The sequence below is a fragment of the Neoarius graeffei genome, chromosome 21 (assembly GCF_027579695.1).
Source record: "Neoarius graeffei isolate fNeoGra1 chromosome 21, fNeoGra1.pri, whole genome shotgun sequence".
Lineage (NCBI taxonomy): Eukaryota > Metazoa > Chordata > Actinopteri > Siluriformes > Ariidae > Neoarius > Neoarius graeffei.
In genome coordinates this window covers 1,103,814-1,126,137 of record NC_083589.1, presented here as the reverse complement: position 1 = coordinate 1,126,137, position 22,324 = coordinate 1,103,814, and the positions used below count along the sequence as shown (strand labels likewise).

The 22,324-nt window shown below is 41.4% G+C and overlaps 1 protein-coding gene across 1 annotated transcript in view; it reads right to left on the bottom strand.

Moving 5' to 3' along the window:
• Window positions 1–4,912: 4,912 nt before the first annotated feature.
• LOC132869636 (uncharacterized) overlaps window positions 4,913–22,324 on the bottom strand; it is a 343,638-nt gene continuing 326,226 nt past the window's right edge. The window contains 18 exon segments of the mRNA XM_060902929.1: window positions 4,913–4,920; window positions 5,167–5,229; window positions 5,329–5,391; window positions 5,596–5,673; window positions 5,784–5,849; window positions 6,152–6,214; window positions 10,777–10,875; window positions 11,422–11,585; window positions 11,695–11,707; window positions 11,929–12,231; window positions 12,692–12,730; window positions 12,908–13,261; window positions 13,484–13,813; window positions 14,002–14,322; window positions 14,407–14,721; window positions 14,836–15,137; window positions 15,299–15,617; window positions 19,636–19,944. Of these exon segments, the coding sequence (XP_060758912.1) occupies window positions 4,913–4,920; window positions 5,167–5,229; window positions 5,329–5,391; window positions 5,596–5,673; window positions 5,784–5,849; window positions 6,152–6,214; window positions 10,777–10,875; window positions 11,422–11,585; window positions 11,695–11,707; window positions 11,929–12,231; window positions 12,692–12,730; window positions 12,908–13,261; window positions 13,484–13,813; window positions 14,002–14,322; window positions 14,407–14,721; window positions 14,836–15,137; window positions 15,299–15,617; window positions 19,636–19,944 (3,209 nt within the window).

Genomic DNA, 22,324 nt, shown 5'->3' with positions numbered 1-22,324 from the left:
GCTGTGGCTTTCAGCTTTATTGCTGGCACTGGAGCTGTATGGTGGACAGTGGGCTCTTCAGATTCTGTCTTGATTTTTGCAGCTTTGATGAAGGTGGTCTTGCGCGACACCAGCTGGGGAAGTTGCACTTCGAGCTCTGTCATGCGGTGATCAAAGTCTCTTTGCTCTGCAGCGGGAGCCCAGCGGTTCCAGTCACGGTGCGCTTCTTTTGCCTTCAGCACCAACATCTCAAAGTGCTTCAGCATGAACTTGTATGCCTCCAGAGTCACGTCGAGCTGGGCAGAGGAGACATTCTTGCAGCCAGCTTCAGCAATGTATAGAGCAAGGGGCAGCTCTTTCTCCCCATACGATTCCCAGAGTGTTTGTTGAATTAGGAGCTTTGCTTCTTTAGTCCTCTGCTTACAGTATGCCTCTATCTTCTCCAGGTCGGCTTTCTTCTCGGCGCCCAGGTCCTCTACAGCGGCTGCATCTGCTTCTGCCATGTAGGCGGCCTCAATCTCTTCGTTCGCCTCCATGAGTCTCGAGCTTTCTGCTGTAAGCTTGTTGAAGTTTTGCTTTAGCTCCTCCACAGTCATCTCCGAGTGTGTTCTCGCAATGCAGTTAACAAGACGGGAGAAAAGTCTTTTGGCTGTGGTTCGCTCTGTTTTCAGTTCTTCTAATGACTTCGCCATTTCGTTTCTTGTTTCCAGATGACTTCAAGCTTTATCCTCCAGGCCCCCAGGGGAAGTGTCTTCCCTCTCTGTTGGGTTGTGGTACGAGTGGAGTCTTGCTTCTTGGTCACTGGTTTCGGTTTGATGCACTGGTGCAGCGGTGATTCACTGGCAGTCATCTGGCAGTTGTCAGTTTCCACTGGTGCATCGGTTTTTCACTGTCAAGTGTATGTGAGCATCAGGGTTTCCCACACTTGAAAGGGAAGGACTCGGACACAGGATTCCACTCGTCTTGTATTTTATTGGTTTTCAGTGGAACTGACGTTAGAATCAGAAGTAGAATCAGAGGTAGAATCAGAAGTAGAAGCTAGAAGCTTGGAGCCTGAAGCCAAAGCTAGAAGGTGAAAAACCTTTAAACATACAAACATAAAATAAATGTATGACAAAATGCCTGTTTTTCTACAACAAAGCATGTATGAATAAATGCTTGTTTTTCTATAACAAAGCCCAAGGTAATTAGGCAACAATATATAAATATTTATGTATAATGTAAATTAAGTATATTTTAACCATTTTTAATCATTCAGGTAACATGTTGCTGAACAAATATAAATGAACAGAAAACCAGTTTTAAACTAAGAACCATTTTAATCATTAGCCCTTTCACAGGCAGTTTGTTCACTTTAACTGAAGATATTTTACTACACGCCACTGAGAAAGAAAGTTTAAACCATTAAACCAATCACAGGTAAGGAACAAACATTTCTCATGCCCACGGATTACTGCGAGCGCAGCGTTTGCATATAAATAAGTTCAGTGGGTTTACCGGTAGCCTTTTTTGTCCTTTTTTCCCTGATGTGCTGTAAAGTTTGTGTTAGTAGCGAATTCTCTTTGCAGCTGCTGCTTCGTTACAAACTGAATGTCAATTCTGCCTATCGTTCTAGAACGACCGCTGCCCTACTAACTAGCGTTGTGATTGGCTGCCCAGCTAACTAGCGTTGTGATTGGCTGCCTGTTCAGTGTAGCGTGCGTGCGCTGGTAGCGCAGTGATTCAGCATAGCAGGAAGTGGCGGAGGCAGCCGTCAATCATGTGAGCCTGCGTTCAGGCACTCCTTGTGGCAGGTCGCCGCAACCTGCCACCTTGCATACTGTCATATTTTTATGTTTAATGCATGATGATGATCTCATCTCATTATCTGTAGCCGCTTTATCCTGTTCTACAGGGTTGCAGGCGAGCTGGAGCCTATCCCAGCTGACTACGGGCGAAAGGCGGGGTACACCCTGAACAAGTCGCCAGGTCATCACAGTTTTACAACATTATTATTATTATTATTATTATTATTATTACATTCGATTTGAATCCTAATCTTCATTTCAGTTAATTGTTTTCATAATATTTAATACATGTAAACACGACTTTACATTTGCTTTTATTGTTATTTTTGCTCACATCATGGTTTTTATTGTTAGAGAATTGAGAGTCTGAAATGCTTTGAAATAAATGATTAGATATTTTTACAGCACACACGGAGACTCGAGAGATGTTTCAGATTCATACACATTAATAACTCAAAATAAATTATCTCATCTCATTATCTCTAGCCGCTTTATCCTTCTACAGGGTCGCAGGCAAGCTGGAGCCTATCCCAGCTGACTACGGGCGAAAGGCGGGGTACACCCTGGACAAATCGCCAGGTCATCACAGGGCTGACACATAGACACAGACAACCATTCACACTCACATTCACACCTACGGTCAATTTAGAGTCACCAGTTAACCTAACCTGCATGTCTTTGGACTGTGGGGGAAACCGGAGCACCCGGAGGAAACCCACGCGGACACGGGGAGAACATGCAAACTCCACACAGAAAGGCCCTCGCCGGCCCCGGGGCTCGAACCCAGGACCTTCTTGCTGTGAGGCGACAGCGCTAACCACTACACCACCGTGCCGCCCAAAATAAATTATACGTGTTATTATTAATAACAGGACAATTTTTCCCTCCACTAGATGGCAGTAAAGCGCTTCCAACCTGAGATTACTGTTGAGTGAAATGTGTTTTTCTCTGAACTGACCTGCTGAGGGCACTGTTAGGATGCTGCTGGATTATTATTATTATTATTATTATTATTATTATTATTATTGGCAAACCCTAAATATTATAGAAAACAAAAGATCATAATAAAAATAAAATCGGGGATCACGGGCTTCAGCCGGGTTTCAGTCCAAATCAAACCACAGCAGCACTTCATCAACTTCTGTCAAATCAGAAGTCGATGGTCCCCATAAGGAAAGTGTTGTTGTTTGAACAATAAATAAATCAAAGAGGCAAAACGTGTCCTTTTCATTCCTGAGGTTGGGGTTCGGTTCAGCTGCAGTCACAGCATTAATTAAGTGCATTAATAATGATGTCAGTGGAAGGTCCTCAGAAGGACAGGAAGACTAACGTGCGTGTGTGTTTACATTTATTCATTTAGCTGAAGCTTTTATGATAGTGGAGATGCCAAGGGTTAAGGGTCGAGCTCAAGGTGGTGCTGGGATTTGAACTCACAACCTTCTGATCAGTCAATAAATACTGATTTATTTTTTACTGCCTGAGATGGTCTATAAGGGCATCGACCACAGATTCATCACTACAAGAGCTGCTCACTCAACTGCAACACACATCACATTATACTCAAAATAATCAAAGCACTTTTATTTCATTGAATGGATAAAAATAGATGATTGTTACACAATATGAAAAAGAGCCAATAAAACTCTGCAGAATGTAAAATATTGACTTGTTCTCATTGTGGAAAGATAAAAAGTCACATTAACTTGTATATTGTTGATGAAGATGTAATATTAAAATGAACTGGCCATCACTCATTTAAAAAGTGAGAATATTGAATTAAAGCTGAGATTATAAAACAAACATCTGAGAATATTCAATGAAAACTGAGAATATAAAACAAAATCCTGAGAATAAGGAAACAAACCTGAGAATTTAAAATGAAAATCTGAGAATACGTAATGAAACCTGTATATATATTTATGATACTTGCATAGACTATATCTGGCTTGTAACACTGCCAGCTACCGAATAAAAATGACAACAAAAACGCAATATAGCAAGCGATCTAATTAGCACGTCATGGTCTGAATATTTCGTAAAGGAATTCTCGAATCCGTCTCAATGAGATGTTTTACAGTTAAAAGCACAGCATTGAACATAAAGGTAAATGTGTCTTTAAAAATGTAAAAAAACACATTTTTTAAAGAATCCAAAGATTTGTGTTCTTTTGCCAAGTGGCTTATAGTTACTAAGACATTTGTAAAAGAGTGAATAACAGGTTGATAAATGTAAAAGATGAAGATGAATATTATATGAGTTGAGCTGAAATAATTGGTGAGATAAATGAGGTGTGGTGTGTCAGTGATATTGAAGCTGACTTATAGCATTAAAAGTGTTGTAAAAGAAAAGCTGGAGACATTGCATTAGGGGATATGAAAGGTGATTTAACTCTCCTCCTTTATTTGCTAATAACTCGGGGAAAATGAACACAGTTCAGGAAACATGACATTATTGGAAGGATAATAAAATCATTTTTTGTGTTTATAAAAGTTGAAATGTAATTTCCTGAGAAAAGGCCTTTGGTGACGTGTCTCAGTCACATGGTCCTTGTCTTTCTGAGATTTCTCCTCCACGTCATCATATTCTGTAAAATAAATACATTGACCTCTTTAATAGATCCTGTGTATTGTATTAATTGGGATGTAAAACCTTAAAAATACAGTCAGTGATGCACGATGTGGGAATGTCTTTAATATTCTATCAATAAAAAAGAGAAAAAAGGAGATTTATCAGTTCAGCTTTCTTAATATGAACACAGGCCATGTGTATAAGATGTGGAAGTAAATGAGACATAAATATAGGTCTTATCTAAACTGTGTAATAAATATGACGGCACTTGTTCAATGACAGAATGGAGATTACAGAACAGAAAGCTGATATTTATATTATATATGGTATAGAATAGAGTCACGCTTTAACTTTGCTGCCTTTGCACTCACGTACATTACCAGAATAAACAACTCACTCACTTTCTGTCTCTCCTCCATCCTGTTCCTTAGTGATGACATCATCATAATCTTCTGGACCGTCTCCTGAAGAAATCAATGAATCAGTAATAAACCACTGTGTGTGTTGCTGTTCTAGTAAAATACTGAGTTACAGGGTGGTGTGATGAAGCTGAGTTACTGCTACCACCCTAACGTTGATCATTTACCTACAACAGCATGTCCCCAAGTGGTTTATTCCTCTTAGACCATGGGAATTTGCCAACAATTTCAGTTTTTCACTGAGTAAAGAATTAGATCTTGTACTTTTCATCCATTTATAGTTACAGATAATGTTGTATATCTTTGGAAAAATAAGTTTGTTCTTTTGCTCACTGATGTCACAGCAGCTATAAACAGTGGTTCCCTCAGCAGCTTTTCTTTTCTTTTTTGTTCATTTCCAGATAAAAACTGACCTGTGACGATGTTTGGGTTTGTTTCCATGGTAACCGCATCATCGTAGTTCTCGGACACGTCCTCTGTCAGAATGTGGAGATAAAAGCTATTAAATCCACATGAATGTCATTAATGATGGTTTGGATGCTTGTGGATGTGACACTGTCACATTATTATCATACCTGTCAGTAAAACTGACTTCTGATCAGCTGGAATGGCGTCATCATAATTCTCTGCTTCATCCTCTACACCAAAACACAGATATTTAAAGAGAGTTAAAGTTGACTGAAGTGGCAGTTTGTACACGGTGTATTTGATGACGCAATGCAAAATGACATCATATACATGTCAAAAATGTCACGACACACAAAGCAAGAAACAAACTGATGTGCAGTGTGTGTGTTTAATTTCTACTGCTTTCTAAAACAAATCCCCAAACAGAACCACACCCTCCACGTTATCAGGGATCGGTCCAGCAGTGATGGCACCATCGTAGTCCTCTGGTGGCTCGACTCTTCCTGTATCACCTAAATGAAATAAAAGCAGAGGGTCTGTACAAACAGCTCCATCACATTCTGACCTCATGGTTTCATGTCAAGTCACTAAATTTATGGGATCAGTTCACAACTGCACCCACTTATGAAGTCACTGGTGTCGATGACATCATCATAATACTCCGCCTTTTCTCCGATCCCAGACTTGACTGTAAAAAGAACCATTTGTTTGTTTGGGGTTTTTAAACACATTTATACTCAATAAAATCCTCATCTAAAGAAGCTTTGATCAATTTGATAAGAGGGATTTCAGAAGCTTAAAGTAAGATCAGGTTGATTGTGAGATGTCATGTGTCAGCATTAAAACACTGGAGTTACTGTAATTCATCGATACAATACATCATAATCACGTCTCAGAAAGGACACGTTTAGTCATTTCTGATTTTTAATTGCAATTCTAATCTCGTTCAGTTCATGGAGTTCGACAAACTCACACTCTGGGCTTTTTTACCTGAGAGAAGCTCATCATCCACATGCTCATACCCAGAATGCTGTTCTTCAGAGAGGAGACTTCCTGTTAGAGGAGAGCAGCACAGTCATGAGACACACACACACACACACACACACACAGACAGAGAGAGATGCACCTGTACAGGAAAACATTCACAGGATAGCTGAACACAGGCGGAAAAAAGATGAGTTGCAGGTGTGTTTTGAGATTTTAAAGGACAGCTGGTGCAGATACCAGAAAATTGTCAAAGCTGAAAAGACAAAATATTTTTCTGATATTATTTGAAATAACTGTCATAAAGCTCACGTTCTTTTTAGTGCCATTAAGGCCGAATCCCATTTCACCCCTTGGACCAACCCCTTGGCCCTTCCCCTCCATTTTGCGCGTTCACGTGAAGGGGTAGGGGTATCCCAATCCCAGTTAACGCGGAGGGGTAGGGGAAGGGGTAGGGCTTCTGTACCCCTCCAAATGGAGATTTTCCTGGAGCTGACTCCGAACGAAGGGGTTTGAGTGATTTCCCACAATGCCATGCGGATTTCAGCAAGATTTCATGCGGATTTCAGAAAGATGGCGGTTCCCGCGGCGAAAGATTTTCATAAATGTATTTTCTCCATTATTTACGTGTTTTAAGTTGTTATCCAGAGGAAACACGCCGCTTGATTCGCTTTCGAGCTGAGAATGAGCAGCGATTTCTGAAATCCAAGCTGCTGCTAAAAAGCTTTGGGAGTGAGTATTGCTTGACTGCGTACGTTTTGTTCTGTTATTCTCGCTTTTATTGTTTACATGAGTGTTCTGACACCTCATTCTGTCGGATGTGGTGCACGAAGCGCCAAAGATATCCCATTCAGTGGTGTTAGTTAACAAATCACACCCTGCCAGCAGAGATTTCTGCCTCTGGCTCTGACTGTAGCGGCTGGTCGCAGCCAATGACGCATTTGGTCGCGTTTTGCTAACGTAAACGCTGACGGAGGTACGCGATGACGTATGCGATCGTTGAAGGGCTATCCCAATACGTAAGGGTTGAATTTCAAGCCCTATCCCTTGTAGCTCAGTTTCAAGGGGAAGGGCCAAGGGGAAGGGGGAGGGGAAGGGGGAGGGGGAGGGGTAGAAATTAGAATTGGGATTGGGCCTAACACTGTTCTTAATTCCCCCCAATCTGCTCGTCCTGATGTTTCCCCAGAAACCCGTGAAAAATTCCTCCACTTCTTTGTGGACAAGATTGCGAGCCTTAGAGCATCATCTCACCCCCTTCTTATGAGCCGTCTATCACTGTCACTCGCTCTGCTGCTTTTACCCACTTTGAGCCTGTGTCTCTTTCTCTCTGAAAGGAAATTATTGGTCAGATGAAATCTTCAGCTTGTCCCACAGATGTTGTCCCCCCTCGCCTTTTTCAAGAGATTTTGGAAACTATTGGCCCAAACATCCAAATGGTTATGAACAGCAGTCTCTCCTCAGGTGTTGTTCCAGTATATTTGAAGCCTGCAGTAGTGCAACCACTGATCACAAAACCTCATCTGGACTCTGCAGTCCTCTCCGATTTTACACCAATTTCTAAACTCGCTTTCAAAAATTCTGGAGAAAATTGTGCTCTTACAATTGCATTCTTTTTTTAGACACACACGGCGTTCTTGAGGTGTTCCAGTCTGGTTTTAAAGTCCTTCACAGCACTGAATCTGCACTTTGAAAAGTTTGAACCATCTTTTATTGGCTACTGACTCCAGGGATTCTGTCGTTCTGATGCTTTTCCATCTCACAGCTGCATTCGACACAGTAGACCACAGCATCCTCATCTCCTGCCTGGAGCATTGTGTGGGCATTAAAGCTCCTGCTCTGGAGGGCTTCAGCTCTTACTTGTCCTGTACTGGCCTTCCTTCACCGACTCCCTGTAGGGTTTAGGATCCATTTTTATTTTCCAAAAAACAACTCATTAAATGGGCGAACTCCGCCCTCTCTCTCTGACCTTTTACAACCACACGTCCCATCAAGGTCACTCAGGTCACTGACCGGTTGCTTTGGGTGTCACGTCCCAAAATCGAGGTTGAAGCCCAGGGGAGATGGTGCCTTTGCAGTTGTCGCCCCCAAACTGTTACTGTTGGATTGTTATTTTTGGTGATGTTTATTTTTTTCTTCCAAAAGTTTTTGGTTTTGTATGAAATTTTAACTGCTGGTAGCCACAGACAACGGAAACTCACTGACCCAAGATGAGTGACCTTCACCAATTTTTCAAGGTCACAGAGCACATTTTATGTGTTTTTTGTTGAAAATGTAATTTCATTTATTACAGTATCTCCTAAAAATATCAGGATTTCCCCCTGGATTTTATGTAAATAAATGATGAAATCATTTCTTGCAGAAAAATCTCCAACACCAGTCAAGTGGAAAGTGACGCGTTCTGGACTGTGGTCGAAAACGGTTTGTTTCCTCAACAGCCAAAGCCACAACATGTTCATAAACACCAATGGTGCCAAAAGTTATGATTTGCTCTGGACCAGTGCAGGTTCTTCTTTGATCAAGAATTCTTCATCAGTTTTTGAAAAATTGAATTTAATGTATTTTGGCGCTCGCAAAAATGGTCACTTTCACCATTTCACCATGAAATATTGATTTTGGCTTCTAATATGTTCCAGTAAACGACCCCAAACACCGACCCGTTCTACCAGAATCAAGTGTCTAATCTGACCTTTGACCTACTGCGAGAGGTCAAAAAGGTCATTTTCTGTTTCTGACTGTACTATTTTCAAAAAATCATAAAAATAGTTTCAGATTTACAGACAATGACCTTGTATTTTTTCTTTAGTGCATATTCTTTTGAAGATTATTGACACATTGATATATTTTATCAAAAGCTGGAGATAAAAATGACAAAAATTCCCCAGTGTGATGGTTATCCCTGAAAATTTGCGTTGGTGTTTTCTCCACTTTTACCCGAAACTATGACCTCGACATAAATGAAATGTATTATTCACTGTGTATAATTTACATCTGCTCTTTCTGTTCGTTCTGTCAAATCACAGGTTTCTCTGATATTTTCAGCTCTAAAGTCTGAAAAACTATCAAAAGAGACAAAAATGTCATTTTCACCCTGAAATAAAGTTTTTGGCTGAGAACATGTGACAGTAAACGACCCCAAATATCCACCCATTCTCCCTGAATCAACTGTCAGATTTGCCCTTTGAGCTCCTTTGCGAGGTCGGGTCGGTGATTTTCAGTTTTTAATGCACTAATTGCGTCAGCTGTTTCGATGGACAGATACTTTAGGGAGTAAACACAATCTTCAGTGCAGATTGTAATGGAAATAAAACACAAACAGATGGAGTTTCTATAAAATGTTCCAGAAGAGGAAAGTTGTGTTTAAAAAGAGAAGTGGATGAGATTTGTGTGTCAGTGTGTAAGAAGAGAAATCATCGTCAGGCTTTTAAAAAGTGTAACTGGTGAACAGTGCAGTGAAAGTGTAGATTGGATGGAGTGTAAATGCATCGTAAGAAGAGTAACATTACACAACTCTGTGTGTGTGTGTGTAGGGGGAACTGTCTGGAGTGAGCCGCGAGGTGAATGTCGCTCGGTGTGAAGCAAATGGTGCGAGACTGTTAACATTAACATTGTCAGTTTACGTTTGAAACAGATGAAGATTCAAAATTATCAGTGACATTTTCAGATTATTATTATTATTATTATTATTATTATTATTATTTTATGGTGTGATTTGTCTCTTAACTTGGTGTTTGTGTGTTATTGTGGTGTTTTATGGTGTGTGTTGTGATGATTGTACAGCACTTTGCTCAACTGCTGGTGTTTTTAAATTTGCTTTATAAATAAATTTGACTCGACTTGACGTTCAAATGCAGCAAATCAGAAGCTTTAATAGATGTTTATCAGCAGAATTCTGTCTCGACACCACATGGACTCCAACTGCACACTTCCTCTCACACACACTTATTTTTATTCCTTTTTGGTAAATCTCACACACACACACACACATAGGGAGGGAGAGAGTAATGCACCTGTACAGGAAGGGGGGGGGGGGGGGTTACAGGAAAGTTCACTCACACACACACACACACACACAAAATCAGAAGCTTTAATAGATGTTTATCAGCAGAATTCTGTCTCGACGCCACATGGACTCCAACTGCACACTTCCTCTCACACACACTTATTTTTATTGATTTTTATTGATTTGTTGTAAAGAAATAAATCTCAGTGGATTTGAGGGAAAATATTGTTTGAAGGCCCGCTCCCACAATAACTCTAACTCTAACTATAAATAACCGGGTCCCCTGCAGTGTATGTGGTCGGTGCTCACACCAGAGCGATATGGATCCCTATAGCCCAGGCCTGGGTTTATCCGTATCGCTGCTTCTGGAGCGATGTTTCCAGGCCTGGACCTGATCCCATCAAACATCTGACCAATCAGCTCATTGTGTAAACCAACAATCATGAACATTTATTTCCCTGAGGGTCAGGACCAAGCGATATTATAGTGGGGATTATAGTTGTGGTGTTTCTGCTCGAGACTGGAACAGGCAGAGGGAGAGTCAGAGTTGGAGTTATAGGTAGAGTTATAGTTATGGGTGTTGTGGGACCGGGCCCTCAGTGTGATGGAGATCAGTTCACATCTCACTCACCTCTTTGAGTGGAGCTCCTGTTTCTTCTAGTGATGGATCTGTGGTTGATCTCCTCATAGACTGCCTCAGGCTGAGTCTTACGCCTCGTCTTAGAGACACCTGGGAGTGGATAATAATAATAATAATAATAATAATAATAATAGGGGCGGCACGGTGGTGTAGTGGTTAGCGCTGTCGCCTCACAGCAAGAAGGTCCGGGTTCGAGCCCCGTGGCCGGCGAGGGCCTTTCTGTGCGGAGTTTGCATGTTCTCCCCGTGTCCGCGTGGGTTTCCTCCGGGTGCTCCGGTTTCCCCCACAGTCCAAAGACATGCAGGTTAGGTTAAGTGGTGACTCTAAATTGACCGTAGATGTGAGTGTGAATGGTTGTCTGTGTCTGTGTGTCAGCCCTGTGATGACCTGGCGACTTGTCCAGGGTGTACCCCGCCTTTCGCCCATAATCAGCTGGGATAGGCTCCAGCTCGCCTGCGACCCTGTAGAATAGGATAAAGCGGCTAGAGATAATGAGATGAGATAATAATAATAATGAGTTTGTAATTGTGAATAATTCTGAATACCAATTTTGAATAAAGTGTGAGATTGTAAATAATATAATCCAATAATAGAGTTGGTGTTGTAGAGAAAAGAAAATGTGTGAATATGTCGTACCTCTCCTGAGCGCTCTGTTCTGGTAAAACAGGAGCAGCAGAAGCACTAAGGCCAGGAAGAGCAGCGTTCCCAACACAAAGAGAACCAGTGGAGGGCTGGATGGAGCTCCAGCTGATGGAGGAGTTTGAGTGGCTCTTACTGAAGTCAGAAACACAGAAGAGGATCTCGATACGACACTGTAATCATAAATATTTAGAAAAATACTGAACAGTAGCAATTATTGTACTGGAACAAATATACAGACCTGATGTGGTGGTGGGTGTCGCCGTGGACACAGTGGATATGTCTGTATTTACAAAAATAAAAAAAAAAACATTTCTATCCTCCAGTAAAAATAAACTCTCACTCAATAAGGTTTATGAGACCCTAATGAGTGAATTACTGTTTCAGATCTGAGCTTTCAGGATTACATCGAAGATTATAAATAAAAGTCAGCAAGTTTTAACACTGGGAAAAAAGAGTAATGAGCGGAGACAGAAAGCTGAAAAGTTAGTGCACCCCTCTGACCTGCACAGGTGACTCCAGCATGAGAGCAGTCAGTGTGGTTCTTCAGGGAATGATGACAGTCCCACAGGTGAATCTCATCCCCTCGACACTTCACTCTGTTCAGCCAGATCGTCCCTTCACCAGAACCAGGAACATTCCTCTCAGCTCTCAGCGCCGACCCACAGCCCAGCTGTCTGCACACCACCTGAGCGTTGCTGATGTTCCACTGATCATCACAAACGGAGCCCCACGTAGCGTTATGATACACCTCCAACCTCCCAGAGCAGCTTCCCTTATCTCCCCTCAGCCTGAGAGACCAGCGCTCTACATCACACACATCACACATGAGGAAACACACCCACGCTGAAGAACAGCTCCAGTCACACAGCTCACTACAACACAATGATAATACAACCTTATATTACACTCAGCATGGGCTCGTTTACCAAAAACACTTTCTGAGGTCTTCTGAAAAAGAATCTCATACCAACTCCATATCCAGGTGTTTACTTTGATGTGTTATTCATAAATAAAGGAATGAATTGCTGCTGAATGAAATCATGTAAAGCAGTAAGATCAGCTTTGGGTTCTGTTTCCTGATTTGATCTCTGTTGGTTGAATTTTCATGAAGTGTGAGGAAGACTGATGCCCTCAGGATGGTTCTATGATGAAATCCATTCAAGTCCTCAGAAAATGATTTTATAAACACATGAGGAAATATCTTTTGTCACTAACAAATGCAAATGAAGAACAGTACAAAAAGCTTTTCCTTATCCATCCTTACTTGAGCAATGTTTCTGAGAGGGAAATGAAGAGCACTTTTCTCGTGGATGGAGAGACTTTCCGTCATCTGCAGGAATAAAATACATGCATTAATGAAAAGGTTTCACATGCAGGTTTATCTCTCAGAGCAGACTTTCCTCAGACTTTTCACAGGATTTTTTACCAAATACACTTTATATTTCAGCAACATTATTATACACTATTCACAATGAAACACTGCAGTTTATGGCAATGGACAGAAGCAGAAAAGTCTGAATCCACCCACCTGTACAGGTAATATGAACCACCTCATTATCATTATCACAGCGGTTCTGTCCCCAGGGTGAAGATGGACACTGCCACAGATTAGAGTCATGTTTCCTACACTTCAGATGATCCAGCCAGTTCGGAGCAGATTTTACTCTCGCTGCAGTGTTTGACAGACTGCCACGTCTTCCACAGTTCAGCTCTCGACACACCATGTTTACTGTCTCATCATCCATCTGATTGTGACACACATTACCCCAGGTTCCATTGTAGAACACTTCCAGATTCCCCTCACAGCCCTCCGTGAGTCGGATCTCTTTAAACTCTGCTGGAAGAAGATCGACTTCTACTTCATTTGTAAAAATCCTGTTTTATTGACTCAGTTAAAGATGTGTAATATTATCTTTATGTAAAAAGATATTCAACATGGATGACATTTATAAACAGCTCCTTACTCTCATGCTGAATTTCAAGAACTTTGGAGCTGAGTTTTGAAACACAGACATGTCCATATTTAACAGGTTTAATCTCAGTCATCACACTGTACCTGAGCAGACGACTCCTACGTCCTCCTGGTGTCCACATTCACCCTCTTCACACCGCTGAAATCTGCAGTTCCACAGGGATGTCTCGTTCCCCTCACACTCCACCTCATTCAGCCATATGGACCCAGTTCCAGGACCAAACCAGGCTGGTATGTGGGTACTGAGGGCCTCTCCACACTGCAGCTGTCTGCACACCACCTGCGCATCCTCAATAGCCCATGAGTCATCACACACGGTCCCCCACGAGCCGCTGTGGAAAACCTCCAGCCTTCCTGCACAGTCTCCACCAGAACCAACCAGCCTGATGGAGCTGTGGGCGGAGTCAAAGATACCTGCAGTATGGCCCAAAATAAGGAAAGACCAAGTGATTTAACTTTTCTTTATTTCATAAATTACTTAATATTAATATCCCTTTGTAGACTATGTGATTATTCTGTGTATTTAATAGAACACTTTAGAATGATAAAACATTGATTCCTGTTGTTAATTGCTGCTCATTGGTCGGTGTTGTGCTGCTTACCTGAGCAGGTGATGTACAGCTGTTCCCCGGAGCTGCAGTTGACATTTTGTGCTCTGCTGCAGTTCCCCAGATGAGCTTCAGTCCCAGAGCAGCTGAAACCCGTTACACACATGTGTTTGTGTTCAGTGGTGGATGGAGAGGAGCGGTAGTTCAGCACGGAGCCACAGCCCAGCTGTCTGCAGAGCACAGACGCCTCAGACAGACTCCACGAGTCCAGGAGAACTCTCCTCCAGTCCTGCCTGAAATAAATCTCCACCTCCCCCTGACACTCGCTCCCTCCAGACAACCGCACTCGCCCCTCATGAAGCGCCACGGATGATCCTGAAGCAGAAGAACATGGTTTAAATATTCTAATGAACACTGACTTTATTCACTAACGTGGTGTACATGACATTAATATCTCACCATTACAGATGACTCCAGCATCGTTTTGATGAGAGCATGCAGCTCGACTCCATGATGAGACGCCACATTGTGAGAGGTGTGTCTCATTCCCCTGACAATCAAACACATCAGCCCAGATGGGGTCACGCCCCTCCCCAAACCATTCGACCTCCACCACAGCCACAGCACTCCCACAATCCAGCTGTGCACAGAGAATATCTGCAGCTCTCATATCCCAGCTTACAGCACAAACTGTGCCCCACTCACTGAGGTACTGGAGCTCCACTCGACCAGAACAGGAGTCCGGTCCATTCACCAGCCGCGTCCCTGTGTGAGCTGAACAAACAGCCGAGAGCTCAGTGAGAGAGGAAAATTAACAAAGGCACCTTAAAGTTTGATTGACAGGTTTGTGGTCTCTATTTAAACAGAAGTTAAATCATGATACTTAACCAGAACATTTTAATCCCACATCGTTGTCATGGGAGCAGGTTGAGTGTTTGAGTGAAGATGATGTTGGACAGAAGTAAATCTCAGATTCGTTTCCTCTACACTGAAGCTCCTCTGTCCACACCTGACCCTCCCCTCGGCCAAAAGCAGCTGATCCCAGCACCTCCACAGGAATCCCACAGCCCAGCTCTCTGCACACAACCTCTGCATCCTGCTGGTCAAAGTCAGCATCACACACTGTGGACCAGGAACCTCCATGGAACACCTCCACTCTCCCAGAGCACCGGTGAGGACCAGCAGAGAGTCTCAATCCCTGACCTGGGTTTTATTTCATTGTGTAAAAATTGTACACATTTTCTGTTAAAATATCAATAAATCATTCCAATGGAGTTGCAAAATACTTTAAATTTACATAAAATCTAAAATCTAATTCCAATATTGGACTGATATTATATATTTTTTTCACAAGTACAACAGTTTACCTGAACAGACGACTCCAGCATCAATCACATGATCACAGGCATGTTCCCCTTGTGAGCTACAGTTGTTCAGTGTTGACTCTGATCCTCTGCAGTACAAATCGTGTATCCAGATTGGTCCTGATCCTCGTCCAAACTCAGCCCAATACCGCAGGTCTACAGGCTCCCCACAGTGCAGCTCTCTACACACCACTGCAGCATCTTTCACATCCCAGGCAGAACTACACACTGTTCCCCACTGACCATCCTGAAGAACCTCCACTCTCCCAGCACAGCGACTTCCACCATTCACCAACCTCACTCCGTCTGAGAGGTGGACAGAACAATGGAGTCAGTATGCAAAAAAAGAGAAAGACCCACAGATAGAAAAGTGAAACTTCTTTCTTTCTTTCTTTCTTTCTTTCTTTCTTTCTTTCTTTCTTTCTTTCTTTCTTTCTTTCTTTCTGTGATATAATCCTTGTGTACTATTGGTAACAGCAGTATCACAGGACTCTGGTATTTTCTCTGTCAAAATTAATTAAATCAATGACAGTTTTCCACTTTGATGTTATTTATGAATGTGTTCATTATGGAGATTACAAAACTGTCACATTATTATCATACCTGTCACTATAACTGTCCTCTGATCAGCTGGAACAACGTCATCGTCGTTCTCAGGATCATTTCCTACAGTAACACACAGATATTTAAAGTGATGAAGTCAGAATGAACATTAAAGTGACAGAAATAGTGTTGAAGAGTCACAACAATCCCAGTGGGCCAGATTCAGAACCAGTGAAGTCCAAAAGTCCCATCAGAATGTCAGCAGGGAGAGTTCCTCATATTCAGAGTCGGGTTACACAGCTGCTTCAGGCAGTTTTATGTGTTCTTCCGTTATATTATTCACATTTAATATCATCATTTTATTAACACTCATCATTAAATTCACAAAATATCTGGGACTGAAAATCGCACTTTTTACATTTCCTGTCAAATGTAACACGATGGAACATAAAAGCAAGAAACAGTTTAAAAATAAAAAGACTAATATGAGGATATAGGAATGAGATGGCGAGCACTGAGTCGATCATATTGATAAGATTTTGATGCCTGAATAGTTCTATTAATTTAATTATATGGCTTCCACACTCGTTGTTCTCCAGCTTATAAAATAGGCCCTGATCCAGAACATCATGTTCTATTGTAGTCAATTTTTTCATGCTTTGGATTGGAATTTTAATTCTTCAAATGAATAAAACATGATGTCTGTGTTAATTCCATCTGCTCTCCTGGTCAGAAAACAATCACGGTGTGAAGGATAATCTGACCGAGCGCTCATCTGATACACTTACAGAGACACTAAGTTCATTTATAATTTTGCCCATAAAACCTTCACTCCTCCAGATAAGCAATATTTCTTATTCACATGTGTCTCCTCCAACATCCTCCATGTGAAACAACCTTTTTGTGCACTATAAGTGTGAATATTGTTAATCAATTAATACCATCATATTTATGTCTTGAATATTGTCCTTGAATGATGCTCCATCGTGTGTTTGAGTGAATTTACAGCATGAATATAAATGTCAGCGTGGCATTGTTGTTCCAGCAAACTGTCAGATGGTGGCGCTGGAGTTAACACTGCTCCTCACTCAGGCTGATATCACGCAAGTAACACGTGTTTAAGTTCAACATCAGAAACGCACGCAACTGAGACACGCCTCTGTTTTAGATAAACTCCGCCCTGAAAATAAGACAGTTGTTACATCGCAGGTCTGAATACTGATGTGGAGATTTAAATATAATTTAAAATTTCTTCCAATTTGTCAAAGTAACTGAACAGAATCTCACTGAGCAGAATGTAATGTAATAATCACAAAACATAATCAGAGTTCTCTGTTGTTTCATCGAAATCAAAGAAAAGCAGAGTGTGAATGTTTGAGGCAGAGCTTATTACCCTCAGGGTTGTGATCCCACCAGAGGTCACCTGAGATATTATTATTATTATTATTATTATTATTATTTCAGCAATTCACATGGTAAGCTGAGAATGTGTTTTTTTGTAATCTAGACATCGAGCTTTAGCCTATATCCTTAGGTGTCGAGTGACTTTCTTAAAATCTTTGCTGTTCCCAACAAGTGAGCTTTCTGAAGCAACGCAGTGCTGTCATTCAGTCCAATTTTGTTTATCGATGCCTTGACGTTCTGAGTGATTTTCCCAAGTGCTCCAATAACAACTGGTACTACATTTACTCTCCTGCACTTCCAGATCTTCCCAATCGCTCTTTTAAGGTCTTGATATTTTTAATTTTCTCATGTTCCTTTTCAAACACTCACGTGTCAAAGGGGCATGCTATGTCGATTACATTTCACGCTCTCTCCTCCTTCTCCAATACAACCATATCAGGTCTGTTATGTTGAAGATGATGGCCTGTTTGAACCCTGAGGTCCCACAGTATTTTCACTTCATCATTTTCCATGAGCCCTTCCGGAGTGTGGTCATACCACTTATACCACTGAACTTCTGACAGAGCTTCCAGTGAATGACTTGTCCGACCTTATCATGTCTCCACATTTTGTTTTCTGTTTGTGTGAGATTCTTTCATTCTGCTGTTAGATGACGAATTGTCTTTTCTCTTTCTCCACAAAATCGGCACATCAGGGACACATTTTCCTTGTCAACTCTGTTCTTGATGCTGTTGGTTCGGAATGCTTGATCTTGTGCAGCAGTTGAGAGTCCTTCCATTTCTTTCTTTATGGTACGTCTATTTAACCAGTTCCACAAATCCTAATCTCTCACTTCCTCTGGTCCCTTCATAAATTATCCATGCAGTGTCTTGTTTCTATATCTGCTCATTCTTTCTTCAGCTGTACTTTGCTTTCTCACCCCGTCATCCAAAATTTTTTTCATTCTGCTACAAAATGAAGTAACCTTTTCGTAGTTACTTCAACAAACTTGTATAAACGACCTACTTCCATGTTTACACAGTCCTCTACACTTAATAAACCTCATCCACCACTTATCATTTCACATAAAATCTATCATCATCCCCCTGTGGGTGAAGTGTTCTGTTAATGGTGAACAACTTTCTCGTTTTCTGGTCCAATTTCCTGAGCTCTTCTTTGGTCCAACTGATAATTCCTGCACCAGACCTTCCCACTGAAACTGCCCTTAAATTGATCGCCTTCATCACGTTTCCACCATTCAGTTCTGACTTTCGTATCCTTCATATCCTTCTCAACTACTTATTAGATATTGCCTTTCTAATGTGGCTGTGCTTTATGTCATCTGCCTCTAATATCCCAACATTATTATCTCATCTCATTATCTGTAGCCGCTTTATCCTGTTCTACAGGGTTGCAGGCGAGCTGGAGCCTATCCCAGCTGACTACGGGCGAAAGGCGGGGTACACCCTGGACAAGTCGCCAGGTCATCACAGGGCTGACACATCGACACAGACAACCATTCACACTCACATACACACCTACAGTCAATTTAGACCCACCAGTTAACCTAACCTGCATGTCTTTGGACTGTGGGGGAAACCGGAGCACCCGGAGGAAACCCACGTGGACACGGGGAGAACATGCAAACTCCACACAGAAAGGCCCTCGCCGGCCACGGGGCTCGAACCCGGACCTTCTTGCTGTGAGGCGACAGCGCTAACCACTACACCACCGTGCCGCCCAACATCTCATCTCATCTCATCTCATTTTCTCTAGCCGCTTTATCCTTCTACAGGGTCGCAGGCAAGCTGGAGCCTATCCCAGGTGACTATGGGCGAAAGGCGGGGTACACCCTGGACAAATCGCCAGGTCATCACAGGGCTGACACATAGACACAGACAACCATTCACACTCACATTCACACCTACGGTCAATTTAGAGTCACCAGTTAACCTAACCTGCATGTCTTTGGACTGTGGGGGAAACCGGAGCACCCGGAGGAAACCCACGCGGACACGGGGAGAACATGCAAACTCCACACAGAAAGGCCCTCGCCGGCCACGGGGCTCGAACCCAGGACCTTCTTGCTGTGAGGCGACAGCGCTAACCACTACACCACCGTGCCGCCCCGCCCAACATTATTATTATTATTATTATTATTATCAGTAGTAGTAAAATGATCATACAGTGTGTAATTCCTCTAAAGCTGATTTTACAGCAGATTGCAGTGACGCTGCGTCCAACACACTGTCATGTTCATCAAAGTGGACTTTACACCGGACCCCGACAGCGCGTTCTATTATGATCAACATTTATTTTATAGAACTTAAATATCGATTGTGGTAATAAATATATTTTTGAGCATATATTTTAAATGTTAAGATTAAAACCAATTTACCTGAGCAGGTGACTCCAGCATCTGCACCATGATTACAGTTATTTTTCCCCAACTCTCTTGATGTACAGTTCTTCAGTGTCGACTCTGATCCTCTACACTTCACAGCATTCATCCAGATTGGTCCGGATCCTCGTCCAAAGTGAGCAAAATACCGAACATTTACAGGCTCCCCACAGCGCAGCTCTCTACACACAACTGCAGCTTCTCTCATATCCCAGCCATTATGACACACTGTTCCCCACTGACCATCATGAAGAACCTCCACTCTCCCAGCACAGCGACTTCCACCATTCACCAGCCTCACACTGCCTGAGAGAGAGAGAGAGAGAGAGAGAGAGAGGCAAGGCAAGTTTATTTATATAGCACATTTCATACACAGTGGCAGTTCAATGTGCTTTACAGAAGTAAAAGCAAAACAGTAAACAATAGAGAATAAAATTACATAAAATAATTGGGAAGAAATATAATAAGAATTAAACAATAGTAGAAATAAAATAATAAAATGAAGTAGAAGTTCAAATAGGGGGAGAAAAAGAAAAAAAAACCCAGCAAAATAAAATAGAATAAAAGTGAAGTAAAATTTGAAACATGCAGAGACTGTAAAAGTAAAGATTATAAAACATGTAAAGAAGACAATATTAATTATTTAACAGAAAGCATCTGAAAACAGCTTGGTCTTTAACCTAGATTTGAAGCTGCCAACAGCAGGAGCATTTTTAATGTCCTCTGGCAGTTGGTTCCATAGCTGTACTGCATAGTAGCTAAAAGCTGCTTCACCATACTTTGTTTTAACAACAGGTTTTAATAGTAAATTTTTCTGCTGCGATCTGGTAGATCTGATTGGGTTAGGCCACTGCAACATATCAGAGAGGTAATTGGGCCCTGTACCATTTAGAGATTTGTACACCAGCAGCAATGCTTTAAAGTCAATTCTGTAGCTTACTGGAAGCCAGTGAAGGGACCGTAGAATTGGAGTAATGTGCTCTGTTCTTTTTGTTCGTATGAGAACCCTAGCCGCTGCATTTTGAACCAGCTGAAGTCGTTTGATGGTCTTTTTTGGCAGGCCTGTGAAAAGGCCATTGCAGTAATCAACCCTACTAGAGATGAAGCCATGTATCAGTTTTTCCAGATCATTTTTTGACATAAGTCCTCTTAGTTTGGAAATGTTTTTTAGGTGATAAAATGCCGTTTTAGTGATTGCTTTCATGTGACTGTCAAAGTTTAGCTCGCTGTCAATGAAAACACCAAGATTTTTAACCATTTCTTTAGTTTTAATCCCTTTTGTGTCAAGAATAGTGGTAATCCTGTCTTTCATCTTTTTTTCCAAATAGGATTACTTCTGTTTTATCTGTGTTCAGCTGAAGAAAATTTTGTGACATCCAGTTGTTGATTTGATCGATACACTGGTAGAGACATTCAAGGGGGGCATAATCATTAGGTGATAAAGCAAAATAAATTTGGGTGTCATCTGCATAGCAGTGATACAAAATTGAATTGTTATTGATAATTTGCCCAAGTGGGAGCATATAAAGGTTGAAAAGTAATGGTCCAAGAATCGACCCCTGGGGGACACCACAGGTCAAGGACATTGACGTTGAGGTACAATTTCCCATGGTAACAAAGAAGCTTCTATCTTAAGTATGAATTTAACCAATTGATAACTTTACCAGTCAATCCAACCCAGTGTTCAAGTCGATATAGCAGTATGTTGTGATCAACAGTATCAGAAGCTGCACTGAGGTCCAGTAATACCAGGACCGATGTTTTGCCTGCATCAGTATTAAGACGTATGTCATTTATAACTTTAATCAGCGCTGTTTCAGTGCTATGATTGGCACGAAATCCTGACTGAAAATTATCAAAATGGCTGTTTGATATCAAGAAGGCAGTTAATTGATTGAAGACAATTTTTTCAAGGATTTTCCCGATGAATGGTAAATTTGATATTGGCCTGTAGTTATTTAATAGTGAAGGATCCAGATTATTTTTTTAAGTAGGGGCTTTACAACGGCTTTTTTCAGGGACACAGGAACAATGCCAGTCTCTAGGGATGTATTTATAATTTGAAGCACATCTGTAATTATAAGATGTAGAACAGACTTAAAAAAGTTGGTGGGCAGAATGTCCAATTCAGATGTTGAGGAACTGAGATTTTGTACAGTTTTTTCAAGAGTCTCATAATCAATTAAACAAAATTCTGACATTGTGTTGAAGTTATCTATCTGTGTCATTGGTGATTGCAGTTTTTCAATTTTTTGCAACTGAGATATATTATGAGCAATATTCTGCCGTATTTTATCAATTTTTCCTTTGAAGAAGGATGCAAACTCATTGCATTTATTAACTGAGAGAAGTTCAGGTGCTAATTGTGGTGGGGGATTAGTTAGCTTCTCTACTGTTGAAAATAGCACATGGGCATTGTTCATATTTCTGTTGATGATGTTGGAGAAGAAAGACTGTCTTGCTTTACGAATTTCATAATTATAATTACAAAGCATCTCTTTATGGATTTGATAATGGATGTGAAGTTTAGATTTGTGCCATTTTCTTTCAGTCTTTCTACATTCTCTCTTTAGCAGTTTAACAGCCGGGTACTGCTTCCATGGTGCTTTCTGCTTATCATTGACTCTTTAGATTTTGAATGGAGCAATATCATCCATAATTTGAGTCATATTTAAATTAAAAATTT